This window comes from Numida meleagris, chromosome 10 (assembly GCF_002078875.1).
Source record: "Numida meleagris isolate 19003 breed g44 Domestic line chromosome 10, NumMel1.0, whole genome shotgun sequence".
NCBI lineage: Eukaryota > Metazoa > Chordata > Aves > Galliformes > Numididae > Numida > Numida meleagris.
Window position 1 is genome coordinate 4,755,568 of NC_034418.1, and position 27,938 is coordinate 4,783,505.

Below are 27,938 nucleotides of genomic sequence, written 5' to 3' on the forward strand. Positions count from 1 at the left end.
GCCCCCGCCCCGCGCCCGCCGGGGAGGCTGCTGCGCTCCGTCCGTCCGTCCGTCCGCGCCGGGCGCGTGGCTCCTTTGTGTACAGCAGCTGCTCCTGAATGCGGAGGCGAAGCCCGTGGCTTGGCACCGAGCTTTTAAAAACCGGCAGCCCTCCTCCCGTCCTGCCTCCCCTCCTGCCGCCGGGCGGACGGCTCCCACCTGGGCTCCGCCGCTCCCCTCCTCCCGTGTACCTGCGCCCCGCCGCATCCCCGCGCTGCCCCGGCCCCGGGGAAGGCACCTGAAGGTGGATCTATCACGGCTCCCGGCCCGCTCTCCAAGTGCACTTCTGGGACCAAAACACCGGCATGGATGTAAGATTTTACCCGTCCGCGGCGGGCGGCTCGCTTCCCGGAGACCCCTCCAACCTGGACTTTGCCCAGTGCTTGGGCTACTATAACTACAACAAGGTGATTACCCCCGCGCTCGGTCGTTCCTCGGGCTGGGGCGGGGGGGGCTCGGGGCTCCGTGGAGACTCCGGGGCCGCGGCCAGGCTCTCGGCTCCCCGGCGGGCGCAGCTCCCGGCCCGGCCCCCCGCAACTTTGTGCCGCCGCGGAACAATGGGCGCTCGGCCGCGCCGCTCCGGGACGCGCTCAACTTTTCGCGCTGCGGCTCCGCGGGTCGGGGGAGAGCCCCGCGGGGAGGGAAGGGACGGAGCCGGCGCTGCTCCTCCGCGCGATGCCGGCTCCGTGCCCGTGGGATCGGAGCGAAAGGGGATCAGCGCTGAAGGTAACGGGCACCTGAATGCGACGGGGTTGTCAAAGAAGTTGCGGTACCACTTCTATTTATTCACACCTTCTAGGCGGCGCGTGTAGTTTGTTACGGTCGGAAGCAATAGTGGTTCCCCAGCGGCTACCTTCGTGTAGAACTACGTTTTAATAAGACGGAGATGATTTGTTTCACAAATTACCCAAATGTAGGAAAGGCGAAGTTAAGAACGACGCTGTGACTCACGCTATTTTGCCAAAGACTTCGCTGTTTGCACTGCGATGTGTCAATAGCACATTGAGCTATTAGCAGCGGGCCCTCACACATGCACATAAAGATCCCTTTCACGCCGTGTTTTCCTGGTGCTGTGTTTGTCCAACCTCTGGGGCCTTTTGTGAGGCTCCGGGTGAGATGCTGGGCGAAGGGTGCTGCGCTAAGACAGAACTCGCACTAAAATCTGCTCGCTGCTTTAGCCCCCTCTCCGAACGGCTAGGCGAAGTTTGGTGGAACGCCAAGATCGCTTTCAGAGCGAGAAATAACGCGGGTTCAAGTGAAGAGGATTAGTAGCTGAATAAAACTTTCTCCTAGAGGAATTCCTTCTAACTAGATGTCGTGAATGCCTTTCGCAGTTGCTCTTAATGAGCCGGGTCTCGGCTGCTGCCCCGTTGGAGCCCGTCGGTGCCGCTTGCAGGCTGCTCCCCCCCCCCCCCCCCCCCGCGAGGTGCGCGCACGTACGGTGCGGGGATGCAGAGCAGCGCTCGCGCAGCGTGCACCAGCACTGCGCATGCGCGGTGCCGGCCCCATTAGCATGCTGCTTTGTTAGTAGTTAATACAGTGAGACACGGGAGCATGAATTAAAGATGAAACGTCAACCTTAACCTCGAACGCTGCTAAGGACTTCAAGAGCTCTAAAACACAGTGTAAATATTCACTGTTGTCAGAGATGCCGACTAATTTTGGAAACTCACAGTGCTTTCCGACAGACAGCATTGCTTGCTGTAAATCTCGCTCGTTCAGAACTTGGTTGTTACGCACGGTGTGTGCTTATTTCAGGAGCTGTTGCACTTTGCCGTACGAGTGCTTCTATTATTATTTTTTTAATGTCCAAAATGTTGAATGCTTTCAAAACCAGAATTAACTGTGTCCGTTAACTTGCAGCAAATGCAGAATTATTTATAACCTCTCGGCTGTGTTTCCCTTTCTTATACAATGAGAACAGAGCACACATTCAGGATAAGTCAGAAGTAACCAACTTTTGACCTATCCAAAAATACAGTTTGGTTTCTGTGCTCCTGAACGAAATCCTGGCAAGTCTCTTGCAGGCCAGGCTTCCAGTCTGCGGCAGAACGTATCTCAGTGAGTGGAGCACAGCTCACATTGCCTATGTCCTGTGATGGCTATCTTGGCATGTGGCAGGCCTGGTGTGGCAGGACACGCGGAGCAGGGCTGTGTTGCTGTGCTGTGGGTGCAGGTGCTCCGAGGACGGGCGAGCAATCTGAGTGGGTTCCTCGAAAGGAGGACCTTAGCTGCACTGAGCTAATCTCATTGTCTGTGTTCTTTGTAATCTGTAATGGGAGCAGATGTGGTAAGGTTGGTTGGTTTGTTTTTTAAACCACCGATAAAAGGAGAACATTTATTTTGCAGCCTTCCCTCCCTCCTTTGCTTTCCATCCGTTCTTCCCTTTCCTTTTCCTGCTTTTCTAAGGAAAACAAACGATTCTTCTGGCTGGCGCTGAGATGATCAGAAGGTACAGAAGAGAGCTGACATATTGACACTGCTGAAGTAAATGGGAGAACTGTTACTGATTTCTCTGGGGACAGTATTTCACCTCAAGTCTTTCTGGAACTCATCTGAGCATCCTGCCTGCTTCTCCTTGCTGCCTCGTTGTGCGCTCCCATGACACTGCCTGTGACAAGCGCCGGGCAGCAGGCAGCGTGCAGGCAGGAGTGAGCGTGTTGCGTGCTTGGATGTAACTGCAAAAGCACAACTGTTACGTGAAAACACCCAGGATCACCGAGACACAGGGCTGATGGCATGTGGCGTACTACCTGCGGCAAACTGTACCTTGTAGCACAGTGTCTGCCAACATTGAGCATGAGGCCTCTTACTGTAACCTCGGTGCAGGAGCAGGGCTGCTGCATGGGTGGCTGTCCCTCGGGCTGCACCTTGGTCCCTCGGTGGGAGCAGCAGTGTGACAGCCGGGCCCTGCACCAGGCCTGGACTCTGGGCCACACTGTGAGAGGTCCCAGCCTTGTGCAGCTGTTCTGGAGCTGGGTCCTGCCCCACAGCTCCCTTTTAAGCTCAGTTTTGTGCTTTTGAAACCCACTGTCTGTACTGGATGGGCACGCTGAAGGTTAGGGGTTGTCATGTTGGTTTTTGGGGAGAGCATGACTTTTGGGCACAAGATTGTCCCTTTTTGAGCACCTAAAGTAAGCGTGGTAGGGATCACGAGTTGTAGTGCAGGTTCTACAAGTGTCCAGGCTGGGATTATTTCAGTCTGGATAGTGGGCGACGTGGTAAACACACAGAAGGGGTGAAAGAGGAAACAGAGAGGTGGAAAGACAGCGATTTCACCAAGGTTACACTGTCGGTCACTGACATAATCAGGTCCACAACCAAGGTATTCTGAGACTCAGCCCAGTGGTTTATGCTGAATCTCATTTACTCTAATAGGATTACTTACATGTTTAAAGTAAAGCATGTGCTTAAGTGCTTTGCTGGATCAGGGCCATATTTGATAAGTTTTCAGTGCTGGTGTGAGAGTCCATAACTTGACCCCGCATGTGTCTGGCTGCTGGTGGTTTGGGATAGCACTGATGCACCTCAGTGCCATGGAGTTGCACAAGCACAGTCTGTTTCTAGAAGCCTCCTGCTGCTTTGTGTACAAAAAAAAAATCACCAAAAAGTAGCTGTAAAAACTACGGAAAGTTGAAGGAGGCCAGCTGTTGTAAAACATGCTGCTTCTGTTTTGAGCCCTTTTATGGCTCTGCTGATGGAGAGTAATTCTGGACATTCAGTATAGTTTTGTAGTTTTTTTTCTAAACAAACTTTTGCACTTACTGAGTAAATAACATGTCTTGTACTAAAAATATTTTGGGAACTACCATTCATCACAGCAAATATATATAAATATATTTTAGAGGAACCGTAATTCTCAGGATGCAATTTGAAAAGGAAAAAGAAAACTCCAAACCCTAAATGCATACTGCTCAGCGTGTGAGTTATCATTGTGTGAAATTCCAAAATCCTTACTTCATTATTTAGGTGTCTACATTTTATAATGTTTATCTCTCCTGTACAGATTGTCCTTGAAGGATACAGATTTCAAACATCCGTACCTTAATTTAGGCACTGGCATACATGTGTGAATGTCAGAGCCTGATGTTTTTGGCTGAAACATTTTGCATTTTACCAAAGAAGCTCAGGAAGGTTATTTTGTTCTTCCAGAGGTAAAGCACAGATAGCAGTAGGTTAGTAGCATGCTCAGCTGGGCTATAAGCCATTCCTATTAGTGCGCATTGGTAGCAAAAATGGATTACAGTTATGCAAACGATTTAAAATTACTCTCCTTGCAGATTTAGTGTGCCTATATATGCAAAGGTTTCTCTTTCATACAGCAGATGGTGAGAGACAATGAGTGCATGTATGCTGTTAAGACAGAAAGCTCGGTGCTCACTCATCATCTGCTCTGCATGTATGCTGCTTCACATCTGGGCTGTGCTGCGGCGTGGACGCGGCGGTTTCTTTTCTGGTGAGAGCAGTCTGGGAGCTGCCGAGTGCCGTGGGCATGTGAGCAGCCCTGCTCTGACCATGGCGGGGCTGGCCCTGGGAGACAGGTACATGGCTTTGGCTCGGGGCTTGGGAACTTTCTCTTGTTTTGACTAGCAGCTCAGTAAATGCCATTTTATCTTCGGCGTTTCCCATTGATCTTCTGGCGCACGTGGCAAGTGAGCTGAATGGGTTCTTTCCCAGAACAGGGGAAAGAACCTGCCTCTTGAGTCTCAAAACCTCAGGACTATGCAGGCAGCTACTGCTGGGAAAGAAAAAAAGATCCCAAAATATTTGGCTGCCCAGTCCGGCGCTAAGAATGAGGGATGTGTGATTCCCTGTGCTTGCAAGAAGAAATGTGGGGATCCCATGAGTTTGTCTACAGGAAGAAAAACTGCCCTTTGTAACACCACCCCCACTTGCACTGCACTGTCCTACAGGTGCAGTCACCACCAGATTTGGTGATGTGACTCACTCAAAGAGCTTTGCAGGGAAACCCATGGATGCCAAGGGCAGCAACTGTGCAAGACCCTGTGTTGCTTGGAATGAGCTCGAATAACGGGGGCACTGACTGGATTGGGCCCTGCAACTTTTCTGCTCTAGTGCTGCAAATCCTGCACCGAATGCACCCTTGGTTATCAAGACGTGAGAAGGAGTTGGTTGTATACAAAGTTTACTTAGGAGAAACGGTTTCTTCCTGGTGGTTGAAAGAAAACAACCCAACACCTGTTAGTTTTTTTCATTACAGTGGATTACAATTGTATCGGTGAGATACTTGTAATAATGCACAGCAATATACCAAGTGCTTGAGTAATCAGGAGCACTTTCACTGTGTGCGGAAAGGATAAGCAGGTGTGTTTTTAAAGTACCGATTGTTTAAAGCAGCAACAGCAGCTCTGCTGTGTGTGTCAGGGACCCGCTCACACCTCTGCCTGTATGGTGGGGGGTCACCAAGTGCTCAGGGTGAGCAGAGCCCGCAGCGCCGCCTGCACCGAGCATGGCACTTCGGACAGAGGTACGCTGTCGTGAACTGCCATGAATTCATAATAAAAAAGCGAAACAGAAACATGGGGAATAACAGCTCACGTTCTTCGGCAGATGCTTGAAGTGAGGGTAGCTCGCGTAGGCTGCAGTTCTCTGACTCGCTGGTCCCAGTTCTGCACAGTCCTGGTGAAGCGAAGCCTGCCACGCTGTGACCTTTGGGCTGTGCTGCAGGCCTCTATCACGTGCACAGCTAACACATGCCTATGTAGTTGTTGAGTTCTGACACCCCCGAAAAACCCAACTAATGCTATTGATTGATGATAATCTAATTTAGGAGGAAAAGAATTTGCACAGTGCTAATCCTACCTTTTTATCTGTAATCACATTTCTTCTGCCGTAAAATTGCACCGTTGCACGGACCTAATGGCAGGGCTGAATTTTCAAATGCTTCCAAATCTTATCTGATAGCCGTCCCCGTACTGTTCCTTGTCTGTATGATGTATTTATAGAGTGCCAGTCACCATAGTGTCTTTGAGATGATTGCTACCAAAATTGAGAACTCTGAGGTGAAAATCTAATCAGAACTTCAGATAGCAATGTCACACAGGAGCCTTCTGGTCTTTGCCACTGTGCTGCGCTCAGATGAAGACTTTGATGAGATCACGCTTGCTGCCGCCTTATTCATTGTTTGTTTCTGTAACAAGGTTACGATTTCGTATCTTCTCCACTCTGTGTTAGCACCTGTCAGACCAATCCAAATTGTGTTTTGCATGTACTTTCTGTTTCAATGTATTGAAAGATACAAATGTTTGTGGGACTGCTGAACTGGCAAAAACCAAAGGGGAGACTGCTGCTGCCCAGTGCTTCTGCAGCACGCACCTTGGGGATCTGAACACAGGTCTGCACCAGCTTTTTCAGATGTGTGGTGGTAATGGGCAGGCAGGCTGAAAATACGGGCTGCTTTTAGCACATTGAAAACAGCTGAGTTCTCTGAGCAGGGTGCTGCAGATCCAGCTGTCCAGGACTGCAGACTCTGTTCCATCTGAAAAGATGTGCTACTGAACGTGGCGAATATTAATTTGTTATTGAAAATGAAAAACGTTTTAAACAGTTCTCACTTTTGTTTGTGTAGCTCACGTGCCAGCTGTTGGCATCGGTGTTCTGCATGTCTTCCTGCCCAGCAACCTGCGTTTTGTTGAAAATCCCTATGTAAATATCAAGAGGGGAAAGAAAAAATCTTTAGGAAGATGAAGAAGCCTCCAAATTCTAATCTGTACTTGAGGATACACTGTCAAAACTAAATGTGTTTTCTGAAGCAGTCTGTTCTAAAAAAACGGACACTTGATCCCTTAATATCCCCTTAAGCTTGATTTAAAAAAAAAAAAAAAAGTTAAATAGAGATATGTATCTCTTTCCTTTTTTCTCTTTTTCCCCCCCTTTTCTTTCTTTTTTTTTCTTCTTCTTTATATATATCTTTTCTTTCTGGCAATTGTTTCTCAGTTTTGTTTATGCACTTTGTAGACTGACTCAGTGTGGACATCTTTCATTTACTTATATGGACATTAGATCAGACCTGCCCTTGGCATTTCTTGGTAGAAACATTTGCAATCCAATGCTTTATTTTTTCCTATTGTGAAGTTGCCATCTTTCTCACTGTCTGGGTCACTATGACCGTATATCATCTCTCCTGGCCACAGGGTTGTGAACCTGAGACTAAATCTTATGCAGATGAGTGGGTTGTGACATAGTAAAGATGAAAATGAAGGGGAAGTTTGGATGAAAGGTCAGGATTGGGAAGGGCAAGCTCTGAAATAAGGTATCTGTTTGCCCTCTGATTCTATTTTTCATTTCTACTCATTTGGGCATGACTTTATTTGTTCCTGGTGGAGGTGGCAGCTGCAGAGGCATGGGTATCTCCTCACTTTCCTCTTCCATTTTATGAAAGATGTCATTGGTGATGATGTAGAATCATTATGTTAAACAGAATATTGCTTTTGCATGCACTTTTGGAACAGAATTTTCTCTTCAGTAGATTTAGTTTTCTAAGTGTTTGGATCAGCTGGGTAATTGAATAAGAGATTGCAAATATGTAGAATTTCGTTAGGTAGGATGTGTGGAAGATGAAGTTCTGCATTCAGGCTGTTTTGGTCACTTGAAGCTATTTTCCTTCATCTAAATGTAAAAGACCAACCCTCAATTTTTGGAATGACTACCTTCTAATTTTTCGAATGTCCTCTGGCACTGAGACTTACTGGGGTTATTACTGTGCTTCAGTAGATTTGAGTTCCATGAAATCTATAGCAATCAAAGTATGGCTTAGTTTTCGGTCTGAAAAAATCTTTTCCATAGCTTCATTATGACGATGCCTTTTGAGAACTGGTACAAAGGCAACATCTCCTCATTTGGCTTTCTAAAGAAAATTTGTCAGGAGAAACTTTTTTGTGTTTAACATTGAAAATGGCATATAACTAGCACTATAATTCTGTAAACAGAAAATGCTAGAGAAATTAGATAGGGATTACAAAAATTTAATAGTTTCATAGATATGTAAATTACTGTAGTACTGATATTTTCATCTTGCCAGGAACTCATGCATGGAAACAACTTGAACTGTGAGAATCACCCTTTCTATCCCAATGGGGCAACTCCTGTATTTAAAGTCAGTGAATTACTTAAAAGTTTGTAGGTTCAGGATGTATTTAAACACCTCAATATTGATTAACTGTCTAATTTTGATATGAAAAACTGTGTTAAAACCATGCAAAAATCAATTGCTGCTTAGTAGAGTAGCTTATTTTCAGAGCAGATCATATTTACTTTCTGTTCTGCTTTTTATAATACTCTCTTTATAGTCATAAGGCTTACACAAATTGTTGAATCTTGAATGGTTTAGGGGACTGTATTTCACTATTACTGTTATTCATAAAAGCATATTTTTTAAGCTACTTTTATCAGTAAACAATTTTACTGATAGAGTGTTAGAAGGCCTCTGCTTTTTGAGGAATTTGTTTTATTAAATAAATATGAATTGTATTAGGCATGGGAAAATAGTCACTATGTTTGCTTTAGTAGGTTACTGCAGTTACTTTTGTGGGTTCTTAGTAAACGTGTGGATGAAGTGATGATGATAAAGGTGCTCATGTACACATGGAGGTATCGTACTATTGATTTGCTCGTGTGAAAAACTTGAGAGCTGCAATTTCTACCACATCAAGGCTCTTTTTTCTCCTATTGTTTTGCTCGCTATGGTTAGAAATACATTGACCTTACAGTTAAAAAAAATGTTGTTGCCTACTTTATACATGAGGCAAAATAAATAGAATTTTACAATGAATTTTCTGCACATTTTCCGCAGTGGAACTATAGGTAAAATGAGACCGATTTCAAGGCTGTGCACTGGGCATCCCACAAAGCTTAATATATGAGGAGGTGCAAACATGGGAGTTCAATTTAGATACACAGGTGAAAGCGTTTGCACTACAGAGAAATAATTGAACTAAATAATGTGTTTATATGTATGTGACTCCCTTTTTGTGGTTTTCTAAGAGTGTGCAATGACGAGTCAATATAAGCTCCTCCATTTTATTTGGTTCTGCCAAGTAGTTCACAAGTACAAGATATCTTTATGGAAGTGGATTGAACAGATGCTTCTATTGTCCTGTCCTTCTAACATTTAAAAGCCTCCGTTCCTTCTAACATTTTAAAATACCTGAAGTTGTCTTTACACTCACCTGGTGGTGAGACTGAACCCAAGGAGCACACACGGGAACTAAGTTATGTGTTATATCATGCCAGGCAGCCTGGCTTCATATATGGTGACTTGCACCGTTGCTTTCTTGATACCCACTGGCTGTTTTGGAAGTAGCAGACGTACTGGTAAGGAAAAGCCTCCTTTGTTTTGTTCTCGTACCTTCTTTCACCATACAGTTTTGTGCTGAGGTCTTAGTTGATGCCTGTAGGGTGCATAAGTGTAGTACAGCTTGTTGAAAATACATAATTGTTGCCTCGAGGATTTAATGAGCCATATGGACATACATTCTCTGTGCTCTACTTTTTTTTTTTTTTTTTTTTTTGCCTTGATCTTTTAAAAATAATGTTTGACTCAATTGTGTGCATCAGTGGCTTCAGGGAAATGTGCTACGTCGTACTCTCCCAGTGGTCACACCTTGAGATGGGGACTTGCTGCTGAGATTTTGCCTTGGTGGGGTCAGCTTGGCAGGTGCCTTTTCTGTGAGAGCATCCCTGGATCTTGCTCAGAGGCAGCAGGTTGCTGGGGCTGCTCTCTGGTGTCCCCTTGGCTCTGCTTTGGCCTGGGCTGGCTGGAGTCTCTGGGGGCACTGCTGCTGGGACAGGAGTTTGGTTGACATACAGCTGGCTTAGGAAGGCAAAAGGCAGCCAGTGCAATCTAGAGCTAGGTGTAACCTAGAAAGATGACACAAAAGGAAAACATTAGTTGTGTTCATTGAGTAGGCAAAGTGATAGCTCTTCAGAATTCTGCATATACAGACTTGTGGTATGTCCAACTTAGAGTTCAGCAAAGAAAGAGCAAATCTTACTCTTTTTACCTGCTAAAATAAAATAAAGAAAAATTACAAAGTTGTACTGTATGATTCTGTGTTTATTTTGTCTCAACCTGCAGCTATAGTTTACACAGTTTAAGTAGAAAATTGTTTTTCTAAATATGGTCAGCAAATAACTTGTGGTAGATTAGCAGCCTTTCTTGTCTTCTCTGTTGGAAAGCATTTGAGAAAGGATGGCAAAGATTAGCTTTGAATTCTATCAGCACAAATATATTACTGGTGATAACACAGTGTACAAGTTGTAGCAATGTTCCACTGCTGGGAAGACTGGGGAGAGGCTATTCGTTGTTGTACAGGTCGCATACATTAATATATGTGCACTTGCTTTTGAGATCACGGGTCTCCTTGTCATTGCTTGCACTTCCACTAATTAACTGAATTTCACCATGGCTATGTCTGCATAGGGTTCCATGTTGTTTAACTGTGTGTTTACGCAAAATTGTTTCTAAATGGAAGTTCTTAGTCTTAGTTCTTATCCCATCACGGGAAGTGAGTGAGTGACAATGAACAAGAGCTTGATTTGTATAATGATGAACTGCAGATGAACATTGTGCTGTTCTGCCGTACTCTGTTTCTGTGTCTCGGAAAAGGATAACAAACTCCATTAAAATGTCATGACATCAACAGTGAGTTTTAAATGCACAAGAAAGGATGAAGTCTAGAAATCATAAGAATATAAAAGCTTTTTATATGATTTTAGACTATATATTTGCAGATCTTCTGAGTTTCATTTATTCTCTGCATGGGTAAGAACTGGTATCAAGCATACAGCTCCCTCCCTGCCCCCTGGATGTAACCTTTTTCTTTCAAAATAAATGTGAATGTAAAAAAAAAAAAAAAAGAAAACAAAAAGAAAACAAAAAGAACAATCTCCATGGAGGGAAATCAATCTTGTTCCTTCAGAATCATGAACTCAGATTGATACGTTGCAGCTGTGGTGAGTACAAGCAATGCACAACACAGTCCTAGTGCAGAATTTTAACAGTGAGAAATCTTCTATCTCCTTCTTTTCTAACTATTGTTCTTCAGTTTCTTCTTATTTTGTTGAATATTAGTGCTTTTACTTCGTCTTTCACTCTGCTGTGGTAGGAAGTAGTCTTTGTATTCTCTGGTGCCCTAGGAAGTGGCCATTTGTTAATTGAGAAAAAGAATGGAAAAAGGGCTATGAAAACACCGTAATGAGAAAGAGGGACTAGTGGATAGGGAATGCTGCTAAGCATTTAAAATCTGGGGATGAATTGTTTTCAGTTTGCCTGAGTTCCTAACTTTCTGTAGTTTTGATGCTGTGTGCTTATTTATTTGGAGAGAGAGAGGCGCGGAAGAAGGAAGAAATGCATGCTCTTTGCATTTTAAGATTTCACATTAACTTTGGGGAACGGATTATCTGATCAAAAGAAGGAGAGAGTTCGTAGGTTCATCTTTCATTTCTCCATTCCATGGACATATGTTATCCAAGTGAAGGAGCTCCTATCTGCAGCGTTCTCCTGTAACTCCCTTTGCCTGGGATCTTTGCATGTAGAAATAAGAAATAACAAGATTTTAGATGATGAATCTCAGTATGAATGCTAGGGAAAGGGCAGTTGCTTTATTGATCCCAGCTGCTGAGGTTTTCCCTGTGAAGATGATTTATGTTTATAAAAAAAAAAAAAAAATCAGTGGGACAAACAAACAAACTGAACTTCTGATAAGAACTGATTTGAAACATGCTCAACTTTTTCTTTATCATCTTCGCTTCCCAAAATCTTCTAAAGAAGTGACTACAGTCCTGCTCTTGTGCTTAGGAATATACTTTCTTTGAAGAAGAGAGATGTTTCTGCTTCTTAGTTGAGCTTCATAAACTTGCTGGAAGAAATTCAGCTTGGCGGATGTGTTTTGAAGTGGTCGTTTCTTGAGCACTGAACCGTTCATTTTGTAAAAGGATAAAGCCACTTCTTCATACCTGCTGACAAAACAAAAGAAACAGTTCTAATCATACGTTATGTGTGGACAGGCTGTGATGTTGGTAAGCATTGCTCTGGCTGCTAAAAAGCACCAGCTCTATCCGGCCTCTCATCCACACTTCTGCCTCAATAGGGTAAAAACGGCCCCAAGTTGGTTTTGTATGTGTTTTTACCAAACAAGTGAATCATCACGATGTTTTCTTTAGCTTAGATACCAAACAAAAATGAAGCTACATTCAGCTGCTTCAAGTTGGGAAGGTGTAGATAATCTTCATTTCTGAAGTGTGAAAGAACTGACACATAAAATTGCAGGTCTGGCAGCAAAGATTTTTTTTATTTTAAACAAGTACCTCACAGTTGGAGAATTGATTTTTCTTAAGAAAAGAAGACATAAGAAACCTGAAGTATCAGTGCTTTAACAGTAATATGAGAAACTTGGCAAAGTGAGAGAGATGACAGTGTTGATACAGACATGGCTGCACGAATGGTGTCTCTGGGCTTAAGTTGGGCATGAGAAACAAAGCCTTTAACTTCCAGAGTCAGGTGCTGAAGCATCCTTGCTGTTGTCATGGGGACTAAGGGGTGGGAGGCAATTCTAAGGGGCTGAGTTGATGCTAAATATCATACTGTGTGTTTGGCTGAAAGAAGCAGGGACCTCCGGTTGGTTGTCTGAACTTCTAATCTTGTTCAACATGGTTCTTTTAGATTCCCTCTTTATATTCTTGGCCATAGGATGCTGAAGTTTTTTTATGCCCAAGGCAGTCATAGATGGGATGGTTACTTAGAGTCAACAACATTTTTGGAGTTGTGCATGACAGCTAGTAAAGAATATTCATCTGAGGCCTGATTCTGTAGTGGAAAAGTGTTATTAATAAGATTTAGGTTGGGGAATTATCTAATGTCTGTCAACACTAAGAGATTTCTTCCCCGCGAAGTGGCCTGCTTTTCCTCGCTGGTGGTGGGAATAGTGTAGAGTGGAGGCAAAGGCCTTTCAGCCTCTGGAAGAGGGCATGGAAAATGCATCTAAAAGTCTGACAGTCTGAACAAGTGTGATATCAGATTATTAGGTGGTTTCTCTCAATGTGAGTGTTTCGACAGTGCACATCAGATAATCACCTGCTTCCTCACCTCTGTGCTCTGGTAGCTGGTAACTGCCTTGTTTCCGGTCTCGGGGATCTGAACAAGAACTTTGTTTTCAAACAGAGTTTTAGACAGTGAAGCTAAGCATTCCATCGGGCAGGCATACAAAATGTCTGCAGCTTAGCATCCATTTGTGTTCATGAGCAAATCTGTTTGTCATAAATATTGAAAACGATCACGCTTGATATTGGTGGGTTTCCTTTTGACCATGAATACAGAGTATGTCATCTTGTCTGTGTAGGAAGTTCCATCTGCCAGCGCCATTGTAAATGTTCCAGCCTTGGAAGAGCTGCTTACAGAACCAAGGAATTCTTTGCAACTTCCTTCCATCCCACCCTAAAATTTGGACACTTAATTTCTCATAGCCAGACCTCACTGGTGTGTACAGCAAGGGCCGGGAAAACTCAGATTCCCTAATCTAGGCAGTGTTTTCTACCATTATAGAATATAGCTTCTCTAGTTTTTAAATTTAAGCAAAACTGTTGACAGTACCTGATGTTTCTATAGATATGATACAAGTGGAATTACATACGGTAAATAAAGGATTAGAGGTAAATTATTGATTACTGGTTAATATCCAAAGTACAGAGGAGCAGCTTAATTCCATTCTTTCCTTGAACAGACCAGTTTATACTGTTGTTTAGGTAGGAAATTGGTGCATTTTGCATGACTCTCTATATCATTGTATAGAGTATTTATGCTTGCAACCACAGTGAAACAATATATATTTTTGGTTGGAACTGCAAGGAATTTAGTTCTAAAAGAGCTCTTGTATCAATTTTCTCTAAGCAAATCAGAAGTTTTTCAGAGAGCAGCATTCCCAGGAAACATGCTTTAACCCATGATGTTCATTTGCATCTGACTTCAGTCCAGTGTACAAAAATAATAACATAATTTTTTACTTAGCCTTATAGGGAAATTCCTGCTGTTCTCTGTGATTCTTTTTTTGTCTTTCTAATTGCTCTCATGATTTCTTTAGGTAGATTTCCATTTGCTGGCCTAGCATATAATAGAAAGCTGTAGGTGGTGTGTTTGTTCATTTTAAACAGAGATGTGTGCCTGTTGAAGAGAACCTGTGGGTAGCAGTAGATAGTTGGCTGAACTGATTCTGGAGCAAGTTTGTGGATGGCCAGCATGATGGTTGGTCACATACCGTGGGGAAACAGAGCTCTTGATTCACATTCAGGATAGCTATCTTGACTCTGTTAAAATAACAGTTCAAATAAAGAATGGGAATGAGAATTCCGGTCTGCAGGATGTGCTTGTAGTGGTGGGAATGAGTTGATGACCTGGCTAAAGCATGTGGATTTAATACAGCCAGCTGGAGACCTCTGCCTTTGTGGTTATGTGTTAACTCATGGCATCCTAAAAGCAATGATTTTTTTGTTTAGCTCCATGTAATCTTGCAGCAAGGGACTGATATTTAGAACCCATTAGTTTGACCTGGCAAATGTTACAGTGTAGGAAATGACACTACATAAAGCCTGAATCTGTCAGAAACTCCAGTCTGCAATGTGTGTCTTCGGTACCGGCTAACTGTTTGTATATCCCATCGTTGCTTCTGTAATTAAGGCTTAGAATTCCTTCTTTTTTTTTTTTTTTTTTCAGAATGATCATCATGCAATAATTCAGTTTTTATTCTCTTTAAAAAAAAATTAATGCAGAGGAATATAGTTCAAGCAGAATTTTCTATAAACCCTGTTACTTTGACACATACAAAAAAAAATCACAGCTATTGAGCACAGATTTGGAGATGCAAAGTAGTTTTTCTAGGAAATAAAACTGTTTGTTGTGCACAATGTTTGTGGAGAAAAATCTCTTTAAGGAAGCTTTTAACTGAGGTGGGCACTAGTTACTGCAATCTTCATTTCCTCTTCCTCTCTAGTTTGGTGTATACTGCTGGTTGCACAGAAGCTCAAGTGCCCATGAGTGTATGGAATGGGGGAATATGGTGACATTTAAAATTAAAGTCCTAAATCCTTGTGGTACATAATACTACTGAGATGTGGTACCCAAAGTGTTTACACGTGGTAGTGTATTTTGGATTATGTGTTTATGACACTAGAAATGTATCTGATTTTTCAGAGGATGGATACTGCAGTTATGAAGGTGAAACCCTTTTAAAGTTGCATTGTCCATGTGCAGTCCCCTACCCACAGTTGCCCTCTGTATGGTAAGAAATCAAGCATTGACTGTTTCATGCAACCTGTGAAAAGGAAGTGGAAGTGGTTCTGATCGCTTACCAAGAGGGCTGCTCTGAAAGTAATGCCTCCTATTTTATTCTGTTGGCCCACAACATCAAAGGTGGATGTTGGTGGTATGGCAGTAGAGGTTGAACCTTCCCACCAATACCCTGTTAAATTTTGTTGCTATGCGGCAGATGGCAGCAGAGTTTGACAGGACCTACTGAACTAATACAAGGCTGAAGGAAACAGTTTCCTGGATCACATCTTTACTGGTGACGAGATGTGGTGTCATCACTACAAGCTGGGATAAAACAGCAGTCCATGGAGTGGCAACATGAGAATTCCCCATGAAAGAAAAGGTTTAAGATGCAGCCCTCAGTGGGTAAAGTGATGTGCACTGTTTTTGGGATAGGAAAGGTGCGATCCTTCTGGATTTTCTGGAACCGGGACAAACTATCAGCTCTGATGGCTGCTTTGTGACACTGACTAAGCTGAAGTCGTGAATGTCCAGAATCAGGCCAGAGAAGAAGACAAACAGTGTATAGTCTAAATTTGGTACCTTCTGACTTCTGTCTGTTTGAGCTGATGAAAGGTGGACTGCGTGGGCAACATTTTCTTAGCACTTATGCCATCTTAGCAGCTGTGAAACTGTGGTCACCTCTGCTGCTGCAGGTTTTTACAAGTGTGGCATGCAGGCTCTTGTTCATCACTGGCAGCTAATGGTGGTGACTGTTGAAAGATAGTGTTTTGTATCTGAGAATTTGTTCCATTAAATAGTGTTACTGTGGCCTTTGTGTCTGTTATAGTTGTTGTGGAAATAAATAGGAGGCATTGCTTTGGGAGCAAACTACATACAAGAGAGGAGTGTAATCAAGTTGCTTTGTTTGGGCACTGGTGAACCCGAACACTACAATTGAAAAGAAATTGTGATTTGTCTTTCAATACCAAAGATTTCACTGCCACTGAAATCTATTTTTAATGTTTAAAGGAGTAGTAGGTTCAATAGCAACTATTACCACTTCTATTTGTTAGTACATTTCAAAGCAGCTTCTTTATTCTTATTAAAGTATTTTACAGTCACATCCATTTATTAAGGAGAAATAGTGATTGTTTCCAGATTTATAGACTGCAGTTGCAGAAGTCCGAGAGAATGTGCACGAGGATTTCTTACATCTGGCAGAAACATGCCACTGCCTTTCTGGAAATTGAGCTTTCCTTTTACTCTTTTGTATTAGTTAATAGAAACTCTCACTGAAAAAGGGTACTCATCAAAGAATGCTTTATGAAACAGAAAAGCAGTACTCATAAACCCCATTGGATTCCAAGAGTTATTACATTTTACATCATATACAGTTTATTTTTCCAGATGCCACAGTTCAAAATAATGAATTTTTAATACTACTTGCAGAATTCTACAAATTCCATAATAGCATATGACATGTTAATATCCTCTGTGACATCCTACTGGTCATATCCAACTGTGATAAACACTTGTATGTGCTATAAAAATGACATCTATTATAAAAATAAAGATAATGCAAAAGGATACAAACAATCCCTTAAATTTATAAAGACTGTTACAAATCTTGAATGTTAATTTGAAGGAAAAAAGTGCATGCTAATGCTAAGTTTATGCCTTCAGTTAATAGTCCTTTATTCCTTCAGGAAAAAAAAAATCAAGCAGCTATGCTTTAAATGAATTTAATGAACTGCAAAGACTGACATTTTCACTATAAAAGTCACACTTCATTTAATGAAGTAGTTAAATATTGATGCTATATTAAAATACAGGCTGAATAAAAATGGCAATATGGTTTTCAAAATAGGGATTTGAACCTGTTTTTTTTCCTTGTTATATTGAAAATTTCATGAACTGAGAAAAGGGAAATACAGCAGAATATCTCCATAATAAACAAAGTACTGTTGAAATAACATTAAAGTTGAAAGACAAAAACCCATAAAAGTAGAGAAATTAAGGCACTGTACTCTTACTTCAGTGCTTTTTGTGCTTAAGAACGGAATTTCTGAATGGAACCAATGTTATTGTCGTTCGATGTACAGTATTTTTCTAAAATTCTTGAAAGAGAAGACAGATTGTACCCCTGGACTTCAGGTGCCATGTTAAAGAGCTAGCCATGTGTTTACTGAGGATGATTATTTAAATATGGTATTATTTGGTACAAATTCAAGTAATTGTGTTTTAAGTGCTATGATCTCACTGGCAATATTCTGGCAAGGCCATATTGACTGTTTGAGGTTTCCATCCACTTCCACTGATATCATTAGAATTTTTAATTTCATTTTTATCTGTAGTTTCACCATAACAACATAACATTGACAATGGATGAAGAAATATTAGTGACAAACATGCCTCAGATTTTTCTTGACTCCCAATGCTTATATGATGATTAAGTGAAAAGAAAGCAAGAATCTTATAGATGTGAGCTGGAGCAGTGACTGAGTGATGGTATGATCAGCTTCGCTGTGATGGACTGAATTATGCTGGATCATATTTGTAACGCTGTACTAGTTCTGACATCAGGCCTCTACGTATAGTAAAATACCGAGGATGACATCTTTGGCCCGTTGAAGTCAGTGGCAAAACTCCCATTAATTTCAGCAGTCTGTGATTTCATCCTCAGTGGCTGACTTGTAAAACAATGGTAAGTTGATTTAGCACATTTTTTTTCCCTCGAGGAAGATCTCTACTCCATGTAAAATGACTTATCTTTTAACTTTTATTCTCTTACTCTGAGAACAAGAATTTTAATTCAGGATAAATACAGTCTATTTTTCTTTGTCTTTCTCTCATACCTGTCATTTAACCGTGAAAGATGATGGGAGAAAATGAATCTGTTTTGAAAGTGGTAGGCTGTATGCACAGTTACATAAACAATTACTAACCGAAACCAATGATAAAGAATGCAGGCTTCCTAAGGAAGACTGATGAATCACTTCTGTAACTAGCAGCTGTCAGGTATGGTCTCTACACGTATTGGTTGAAATGTATTTTTCCCTGTATGCAAAGAATGTTTATTTAAAATGGGAAGAACAAAAAGAAAACATTGGAAATTGAAGAAATAACTATATAAGTGCACATGTACGTATTTAGAAGGCATGCACTGTGTATATGATTGTGGTCCTCGTAATTCTTCATAAGATAGGTAGATCACCATCTTTTTGCACAGTCATGACTCCGGGTATTTTGCCACAGCAAGCATGAAAGTGTTCTCCTTAATAGAACATAAAGTTTTGCAGGGTATAATGGAGACTCACCAGCATTTATCTCGAATTAATAGAGCGTTGAATATTTTCTACCTTTCCTAGACATCAGAAGAAAATGGATGCCAAATGTCCGTTCACGCTGCTCATGGTCCTGAGTGAGTTCTGGTTGTGCAGTGGCTCTTAGTTGCTGATCTAGTCTGTGCTCAAGGCAGAGATCCCGCTGAACGTGACAGAACAGGCATAACCCAAGAGGAACCATTTGTAGCATGCTTACACCTTGTGCCCTTGAGTGAGTGTATCTTTAAACAAAGAGTTACAAAATTGAAAAGGTATTTGTATACTACTGACATTGAGAATGCTTACACTGAAACTGTAGCAGTGCTGCTATCTTCAACAGCAGTATAGGGAAAAATGTTTTATTATACATTAATTTTACTTGTTATTTAAGAAGTAGCTAGCTTTGCACACATTAATCTCTTTTTCTTTTTAATTCAAGGTTGATGGTCTAGGTCTTACACATTGTATTTATGAATAGGGCACTCAATAACTATGCAAAATATCTATTTCTCCCATGGGAATTTGTGCTTTGATATATTCTGATCCTTATTAAATTTAAACAGGATCAAATTTATACAGCTTTGGCAGAGATTTATTAAAATACACTGAGTGGACAGCTTGTGGGAGTGCAGTGTGCTATAATAACATATGCCTCTTACCAGAGAATAGTAATTATTGAGAATCAAATAAATCTGTAGGAGGTTAAGTATATATGGAAAAGATATCAATTGTAGTTTTCTACAGTCAGACAGCAGTACTGTCTGAAGATTTGTTGCTGTATAAAGAAATGAGCCACATCTTTTTAAAGCCCTAAATATTCAAAATGTCCTTTACCAACAAAGCTAATATTCATCCAGACTTAAAAAAAAAAAAAAAAAAAAAGACATTTGCTCAGTAGCATTTAATTAATTGTTTAGTGCTATTCATCTGCATAAGCACTTATTTACATTTATACCAAAGATTTATTAAAAGTAGACGAATTTATTAAATGTTCATCAAAGCTGTTTGCTTTAAAGTTCTGCAGATTTCTTTTCTCAACCAGAATTATCCTATCCTTGGAAAGAAAACCCCAAATAATGACTGCAAATTAACCAAAATTCTTTTCTAAAATTAAAAATAGATTGTGTCATGGCCATCATTCACCCAAATTTCAGTGGTGATCTGTTTAATATTAGATACTTTAACCTTTCAGTTGACTGAATGTAATAATTTCACTGGCAAAAGAATTGCAAAATATATAGGTGAGAGAGTAAAAACCATACCTTCTGGAATACTTGTGGTTGGGATGAAGCCTCTGTGTTTTGTGAAAGAATTATTTGGAATATCAAAGCTTGGGACATGTAAAAATGGTAATTTTGTCACTAAATGTGGAAAAAGGACAAACGAAACAATGATGAGTGGGTGTGGGGAGCAGCCACGTATGTTCTATCCCTTTCTTCACCGCTTCTGGCAAAATGATTCAGGTACATTTTAAGGACAAACGGAGGAAAGCATTCAAGTCTGTGAGTCTTGAGGAGGCTTTCCTATGTCTTTGGGGCATGTATCAAACAGCTGGGTGGTTCTGGGTCTTTCATGGTCTGGATCTTGCACACATATCTTCTCTGGAAGGCCAAGGAAGAGGTATCTTCAGACACCATTTCTTTAGCTACATATGGGTTTCACTTCTTTGTTTTTCTTCTATCTCCTGGAAATTCAATCTAGAACAGATTTCTTTTTGAAGTCGTAGTTGAAAAGCTGTAATTTTGATACTGCAATAATGTGTAATAACCCATTATTATGCTTTTTTTTATGGGCTAGGAATAGTTGAAAGTTAGGACTAACCAAAAAGGCTGCCTGTTATGTATGAGCCTGAGTGTGATTCAAAGCTAACATGACCCTGGGACTGTGGGCTTTGCTAGGGGCTTCAGAAAGAGGAGGATTTCATTCTGACTTTGCAGTGTGCATTTATATTTGTCTCCTGAAAGAAGTGAAATAATTTCAGCGGCAAATATATTTATCTGGGCTTACTGTACTAAGAAAATTTGATACATGGATATATTTAATATATATAAAGATATATGTATTTAAAGAAAATGCATTTAGATGACAATTATAGTGACTTAAAGGTAGTATTATCAGAATATTTCTGTGTTTTATTATGAACATCTAATGAAAGCTTCCTTCTTTTTGGCAAGAAAATTTAAAGGTACTTATTTTGATGAAAGTTTATTCTTAAATAGTTGCATGTTTCAAAAAACAACAACAAAATCCCTGATTAACATTGGTGTGCATGCAATTCAAATCCTGTTCTGTGTTTATCAATTTGGTGTTGGTTCTTTTATCAGTAACTTCCACTTTCTTTTAACTTACAGTTCCAGAATAGTTATAAATTTTTCAAAATAAACGAATGTAACCTGATTACTTCAAGCTAGCAAGAGTGTTCTCTTAAAAACTACAACAACAAAAATACCAGATGCTCTGTTTCTGTCCTTTATTCTAACAGAAGAAACACTTTGTTAAAATAAAAGTCAGGGTGTTTGGGTTGCAATCCCATTTCAGTTATTACACTGCTATATGACCTTGGGCAAGGCATTTATTGAGCCTGTCCCTCGTTGACTTTTTCTATGAAAATAGAGATGATAATGTATAGGGACCCCTTGGTAATGCTCTGAACCTTAATACATTGCTGTATTGCCCCTTGTGCAGGGCTGTGGGTGGCCTGTCTGAGGCACTGCTCCAGACCTTTCTAAACATATATGCATAATATGTTGTTAGATATGAAGTACATATCAATATATAACGTGTATCACCATGTTCGACTACTCTCCTGTATAACTGCAGTTTATATTAGTGAGTCATGCTGTGACATTACTGATGATTTCATTCTCATTCATCATTAGACTTGGATACAGATGTAAGAAGTAGGAGCAAATTCTTTCGTTTAGGTTCATGTGTGTTTTTACTCAGAATGTCTATTTCTGTGCAGTTTCAGAATCTCTTTTGAAAAGAGGTACGTTGTAACAATATACATGGATCTTAATTTATAAGAGGTTGATAGAAACTCAGTAATTTTGTTAAAAAGAGGAATTGTAAAGTGAAATCATTAGAATAGCAGCCTGCTTACAGCATGATATTATGTAGAAAGCAAAGTATGGTAGGTAGGTGTCCAGTTGTCCTACATTTTTGGACTTAGGGATCAGCAGGATCAAGTTACTGAGGAATGAAACTTGAAGTATGACATGCTGCAATTCTAAGAAAATCTTCATCTCACCTACTAAATATTTCCAGGTCATACATTCCATTTTCTAAGGCAATTCAAGAAAATCCAGTGTTTTGCAATTGATTTCTATTGCTGCATTTTCTTGGGAATAAATTAATTTCCTTTGGTGTAATATAGATTAAGGAGTCCTTTGCTTACGAACTGAAGTAAAAGAGATCCTAGTTTAAGCAGAGGAAGTTCATCATTAAAAAGATAGCTTTATTTGTTGATGGACACGACGCATTTTGCTGCTTTATGTTTACCTTTATTAATTCTGGTGTGTAACTGTAAAATTGTATATCTTTTCAAAAGCATTCCATAAAGACAATCATCCTTTGAAGTTATTTTCTCTTTTAACTTCTCATATCAAGGATTGTGACAAGCTGTTAGGCTGTGATTTTATTCATCCATCACAGCAAGTCAAGTTGGCACAATGGCTTCTAAAAGATCATCATCTGTATTGTTATCTTCAGGGTCAAACAATCTCATCACTTCTTACTTTGAATTGGTGCTACTGGCTATATGCTTTGCTACAGACCCTAATAGAGGAATATTCTTGACTGTTTTGAGGAGATTTTTAAGCATTTAAATGTATGTGTATATATATGTATATATATTTACTGAAAAAATGGATATTTTGTGTAGTGCAACAAAAGATTTGTTTATAGATGCAAAAGAATGTATGTAATAATTGCCAAGTTTTTTTTTTGTGCAGGGACACTGCAAGCTGAAGGTAATAGCCATGTATTATCTGAAGACAGCTAAATAACTGTTCTGAAATGTCAGTGGCTGTGACATTCTAAAAACACTCACTCGTGAATGATGTCTGCTCCCTCTTAGAGCTGCATTGATTAATTAATATGGCTCAGACAGTAAAAGTTTTAATTTGAAGATAACATATGAGGTACAAGATATTAATTGCACCGAAGATAACACGCTAATTAAAAGGTTCATATGATGTTGTCTAAAGTTAACAGCGTGCATTGAAATACTTGGAATAGAAACCTAATTATAATGTAGTATCTGAATGCTGTATTTTTGCAAAGGTAACGTCTTTTGTACGTCCTAATTGTCTTTTTCCTGGGAAGAGTTCATTGCGTGATGTTCCTTTTGTAGTGAAGCCAGTTCAGTACAAAAACAGTCACTGTAAACCAATGATCTAGGGCAATGTAAAGAGTTCTGCAGTGAGTGTTAGTTCAGCAAAGACTGTGGGTAAAAACAAATGTATTAAATGTTAGAGGAGAAACAAAATGCAAGCTTCTCACTTCTTTAAAATAAGGAAGTTGTTTTTACTTATTAGATACTTCATTCTTAGATAGGGGGATAGTGCATGGCGCCAGCAAGGTAATTGATAAGAGCCTTAGACAGTAGTGCTTACAGTTTATGTGGCAATCTGGAATTGGTCTCCTGGGCCAAGCTCTATTGCATTCTCTTAGCAAAAATGGAAAGGGGAAAAATGCAGCTCCTGTGACTCTCCATGATTTATTCTGTTGCAGTGCAATTTTCCAGCACAGCAGTTTCTACAATTCCTTCCTCTGTCATCAGCAACCTTTTGGAAGTTTCAGTGTCACCTTATCTAGTTTGCAGGAGTGAAGCAAAAGCTTCTTGCTCTGGAAAGCATTGGCTTGCATCTACAGGGAAGCTGCGTGTTACTGCTGGCTTCAGCTTCAATGAGATCTGTCTGCCACTTGTGCCATGTGCAATACAAGCAAATAGTATATGTAATGCAGATGTCATGGTTTAAAACACAAAGATTATCTTACATCAAACATTTGTGACTTTTTCTGTGTTCTCCACTCAAGGTAATGCAGTGAAATTACACCTTTATGTACACCTTTAGATAGGAATAAAATGAAAAACTTCACACAATGATGGAACTTGATTAAATGGCAGTGAAGTGGCTTTTGGATCTTATCTACAAAGAGGAATGGCTGTGGACATTGACCATGATCTCACACCGCTGTTAGCATTGATTGTTTGTTGGCCCTGAGGGAGCAGCCATTCTTCAGCTCTACAAACCATTTGTAGAATTCCTTAACTCAAAATGTAGAGTCTCTGTCACTTACATTTTAAATCAAGAAGGTGAATAACAGGAAAAAAAATCCCACCTCCCCGTGCAAGATAATTAAGCAAATACTTAAAAACACTGAAGATAAGTCTGAGCTTTTTTTTTGGTGCCACCATTGAAAGCAGAAGCAGTTGCTGCTCTGTGCAGTTATGTGCATGTGTAGGGTGAGGGATTGAGCTGCCCATGAATAGTACGTGTGCAGTTGAAATAGCTTCATATCACTACGGTTCTGCATTGTACTCTCATCCTTGTGATAGAAAAAAGAAATGCTTAACTTATTTGACTCAGCCAGCTGAGGTACCAGAATAAAACTGTGTTTTAGGAGTGATTGTTTCATTCTGTAGTTCTGCAGCACCAAGAGCTAATTCACCAAGTAATATTTCTGTCCTTTGGAAACCAAAGTAGTTTAGGAGCCTATAGCCCTACTGCATAGAACTAAGATCTATGTAAAAAATGTCTAAATCCAGAAGTACAAGCTTTAAGAATGTCTGCTTCTGTGTTCTTTTACCTCCCCTATGAACCTGACATTTTCTCAGGAGTGTTAAATATCTAGAAAAAAATGTCCTTAGATTCTACTGGTAGCCAACAATGTCAACATTTTGCAGAGAGCGTGGAAAAATGAAAACCACAGCTTGATAAGACCTTTAAGACTGGCTTCATTTGGGGCTGTAGCCCAAATGTTCTGAAACTCAAACGTGTAAAAGTTACGTGCAGGCAAGATTCAAGCACAGATCTTGCTGATCTAGTTCTATGCCAACAAAAGGGGACCTGGTATTTTTAATTTGGTACAGTTACACTTAAAGAGCTAACAAATGCCAGAGTATCTCCAAAGAAAGTCTGCTATTTCTTAACTTAGCCTATTGAGACAGTATGAATACTATCACTCTTTCTTCTGCCTAATTTGATACCCAACCGGACGTTAGCACATGGTGATTAAGTTCTGATGCCTGATATTGCCTTTATCTCTGTAGACTTCACAGCTTTTGGCTTATTCTCTTTGCTTTTGGAGAAACAATCCATTTTCTTATTTGTATATTAGTGTTACTTAAAAATCTATCCCCAACGGTGTAACAAGTTTTTTGCTGTCATTAGATACTCAGGACTCAGGATACTCTACAGAGAGGTTGAGAATCTTGACCAAGGCCACACAAACTGCGGTGGCAGAATTAAGTCCTGTACATGTTATCTCTTCATTGCAATTCCATCCTTCCTTTCCCAGTGTTTCCTAACAAGGTGCAGAAACCTGTAGGTAACTGCCTTGAGACTGTTCCATGTGCATCTGTGGCTCTCGGGGAGATGTCAAAAAAGCTGTATTGAACTGAAATCAGCAGCCTCCCATCTCCTGTCTGGTTTCAGTTCTCTTGTCTTATGGGATGGCATCGTGGCATCAAAACTATTCCCCCCCCCAGGCACAGGTTGAATATTCCTGGGTTACCCCATTTCTGTGACTGAGGTCTCTTTGGGGAATTATGCTAAAATAAATAAAAGAATCTGTCTTCCAAGAGTTGTGATTCCAAATCAACTCTAACAGATGTGAAGATAACTTCTTGTGCCAGGAAAATAAAAAATTCTCAGTAGTATGTTCCTGTTGGTTATTGTTCAGGGATAGACAGTTTCAAATTTGATCTCAACTTAATGACACATACCACTGTTCAAAAAATGCTCAAGATGAAGATTTTTGTCTGTGCTTTTTCTTTTCTTTTTTTTTTTTTTTCTACTTTCAAGAACAGACTTTGTCATCCAATAGGAAGCAAATCAATATCCTCCAAAATAAAGACATTCCTGAACTACTGGTTATTTACTGAGGTAGTAGAAAACGATCTTTTGAAATCTGATTTTCTGCTTGTGTTTTCTTATGTCAATTCCAAAGTATATTAAGCCCTATTAAAAAAGATTATGGTTTTGGATATTTTCTTGAAAAATACTTAAGTATTTATTCTTCATCACATTAAATAATTTTGTTAGCATTCCAAATACTGCTTTTTTCAAGGTAGTTCATGTGTAGTATTGGGATTTTTGAAAGAATCCATGTTTCATAGCCAGCCACATCTGATGCCTAACTCATAGCCTATGGATGACGGGTAGCAAGAACTTGGGGAGGCCTGTGCTTCAGTTCTGCAGCTTTCAGAGCTCTTTGCTGCATGTGATTTTTATTTTTTTTTTAACATTTTGTCATTCCTTGTAAGAAAATGCTCTTCTGTAGACAGCACTTACCATCTTCTCTGCAGAAATGTGTTTAATGATCTTCAAAAGAAAATCCTGAAAGAGCTTATTTGAGCAGAAGAGGCTGAATTGTCCTCTCATGCCTAGCAAGTGTTGGTCAGTGTATTGCCTAATGGTGTGACAACATTAAGACTCAGAAAATGCAGCCTTCAGGGCAGTTTGTGTAACTATGGCAACAGCAGCAGTTAGGATGGTTATCTAAAAGCTCCATCTTCCGATATTTCACAGAAGTTATTATTTTGGTGTCATTACTATTATTCCAGAGATTATTATTTCTTTATAACAGAGGTTCCAAAACTTCCATCAGAGCTGGTCCTGGCAGGTCCTCAATGGGTGTTTCAGTTCAAAGCTGGTGAGTGTGCTGTGTGGACACCAGTCAAATTCCACAATAAGAAACTATTCAAAGGACAACAGAAAAAGGACCAGTTGTAGCACCTTTTGATCAGCCACCTCCAAAGAGAAGCATTGTTAGAAGCGCTGCTGACAACAGTATGTCCTGGAAATGATCATCAGCAACTCCTAGGCAGGAAGCTATGTCAGGAGTGACACTGCCAGTGTAACAGATATTAGGTATAAAAACTGTCTGTCTAACTGAGAACTGGTTAAACAAGCTGTAACAACAACTGGGGCAGATAGAGCCACTGTGCTGAGTGGTAAAGAGGTGCTGAGTGAAATTACATCCTGTGTCATGCACAAATAAATTACCATTGGAAGATCAGGAATAGTCACTTGTTCACAATAGTTCCAAGCAGACTGAATATAACTTGGAAAGAATTATTTCTTCTGCAGCAACTGAAGACACAGCCCTCTGCTAGGTAGAGCTCTCAAGAAAGCAATGACTACCTTGGCACAGTGCTATGGAGCATGGAACTTTTGAACCTGTACTCTGAAGTCTTCTCTTGCATACTTTCTTCATTGATGTGCATTTCGTAACTGAATGGTTTCGGTATCACAAGTCAGAATCGTTGTATTTGGTAAAAGAATCAATCTGTAAAAGTCCAATTTTGAACAAGGGAAGGCTGCGGCTGTGTATACATAACGATTTGAAGTCGAAGCCTACATTGTATGAGCAGTATATTCTGACAGCAAGTGTTATTGTTCACTAGGTGATTAGCTGGCATTTTACCTTGAATGTACTGCTTATTCTTTTTAATGTCATAGTTACTATTAAATGCACTTCTAATCAGTATTTTTGATGCCCTGCTAGTATGACAGTTGTGTATTCAACTTAAAATATAAATGTTTTAGTTATATTTTTTCTGTTATACCTGTAAATGTAACATAGTAGGGAAAGTCGGAAGAGAAAATTCGTGACAATTTAAGTTTTCTACTATTTTGTGTTATACAATGGTTTAACATTTTGCAGAAGGGACAAAAAAAAATTGCAAGTCTCCATGAGAACATGTTCCTTTATGTTTATTTGTGTTTGATTTTCTGTTGGAATAGTTGCTGTGGGAGAGGAGAACAAGGGTTTTAATTTTTAATATCTTTTCCAACAGTAAAAATATGTATTTTCATATTTTGTGTAGTTATGATAACTTCAGACTTTGCATTACATTTCAGATTTTTCCTGTTGTTATAACCTCTTCTAATGAAAATGTCCATTAAAGTGCCACAAGTATTTAAATACATATTCATGCTGAGTTTGAAATCTTGCACCTCATTTTCTAAACTAAGCCATTAGCATTGATTTGGATACTGTTATTTTGCAAGTCTCCACTTCTGCAATTTGTATGTGTCAAATTTAACCACTGCCCAATACCTATATAGAGTAATAAAAGCATT

At 40.1% G+C, this 27,938-nt stretch overlaps 1 protein-coding gene across 4 annotated transcripts in view; it reads left to right on the forward strand.

Annotated features, from left to right (window-relative positions):
* The window catches only part of TOX3 (TOX high mobility group box family member 3), a 76,213-nt gene that overhangs the window by 4,214 nt on the left and 44,061 nt on the right, over positions 1 to 27,938 (forward strand). For 2 of the 4 annotated variants that reach the window (XM_021408887.1, XM_021408888.1), the window contains exon 1: positions 25 to 446. The exons of the other annotated variants lie outside the window; for them this stretch is intronic. In XM_021408887.1, the coding sequence (XP_021264562.1) occupies positions 345 to 446 (102 nt within the window). In that variant the 5' untranslated portion in view covers positions 25 to 344. Of the gene's footprint in view, positions 1 to 24; positions 447 to 27,938 lie in introns of those variants that run through there. 4 annotated transcript variants of the gene reach the window in all.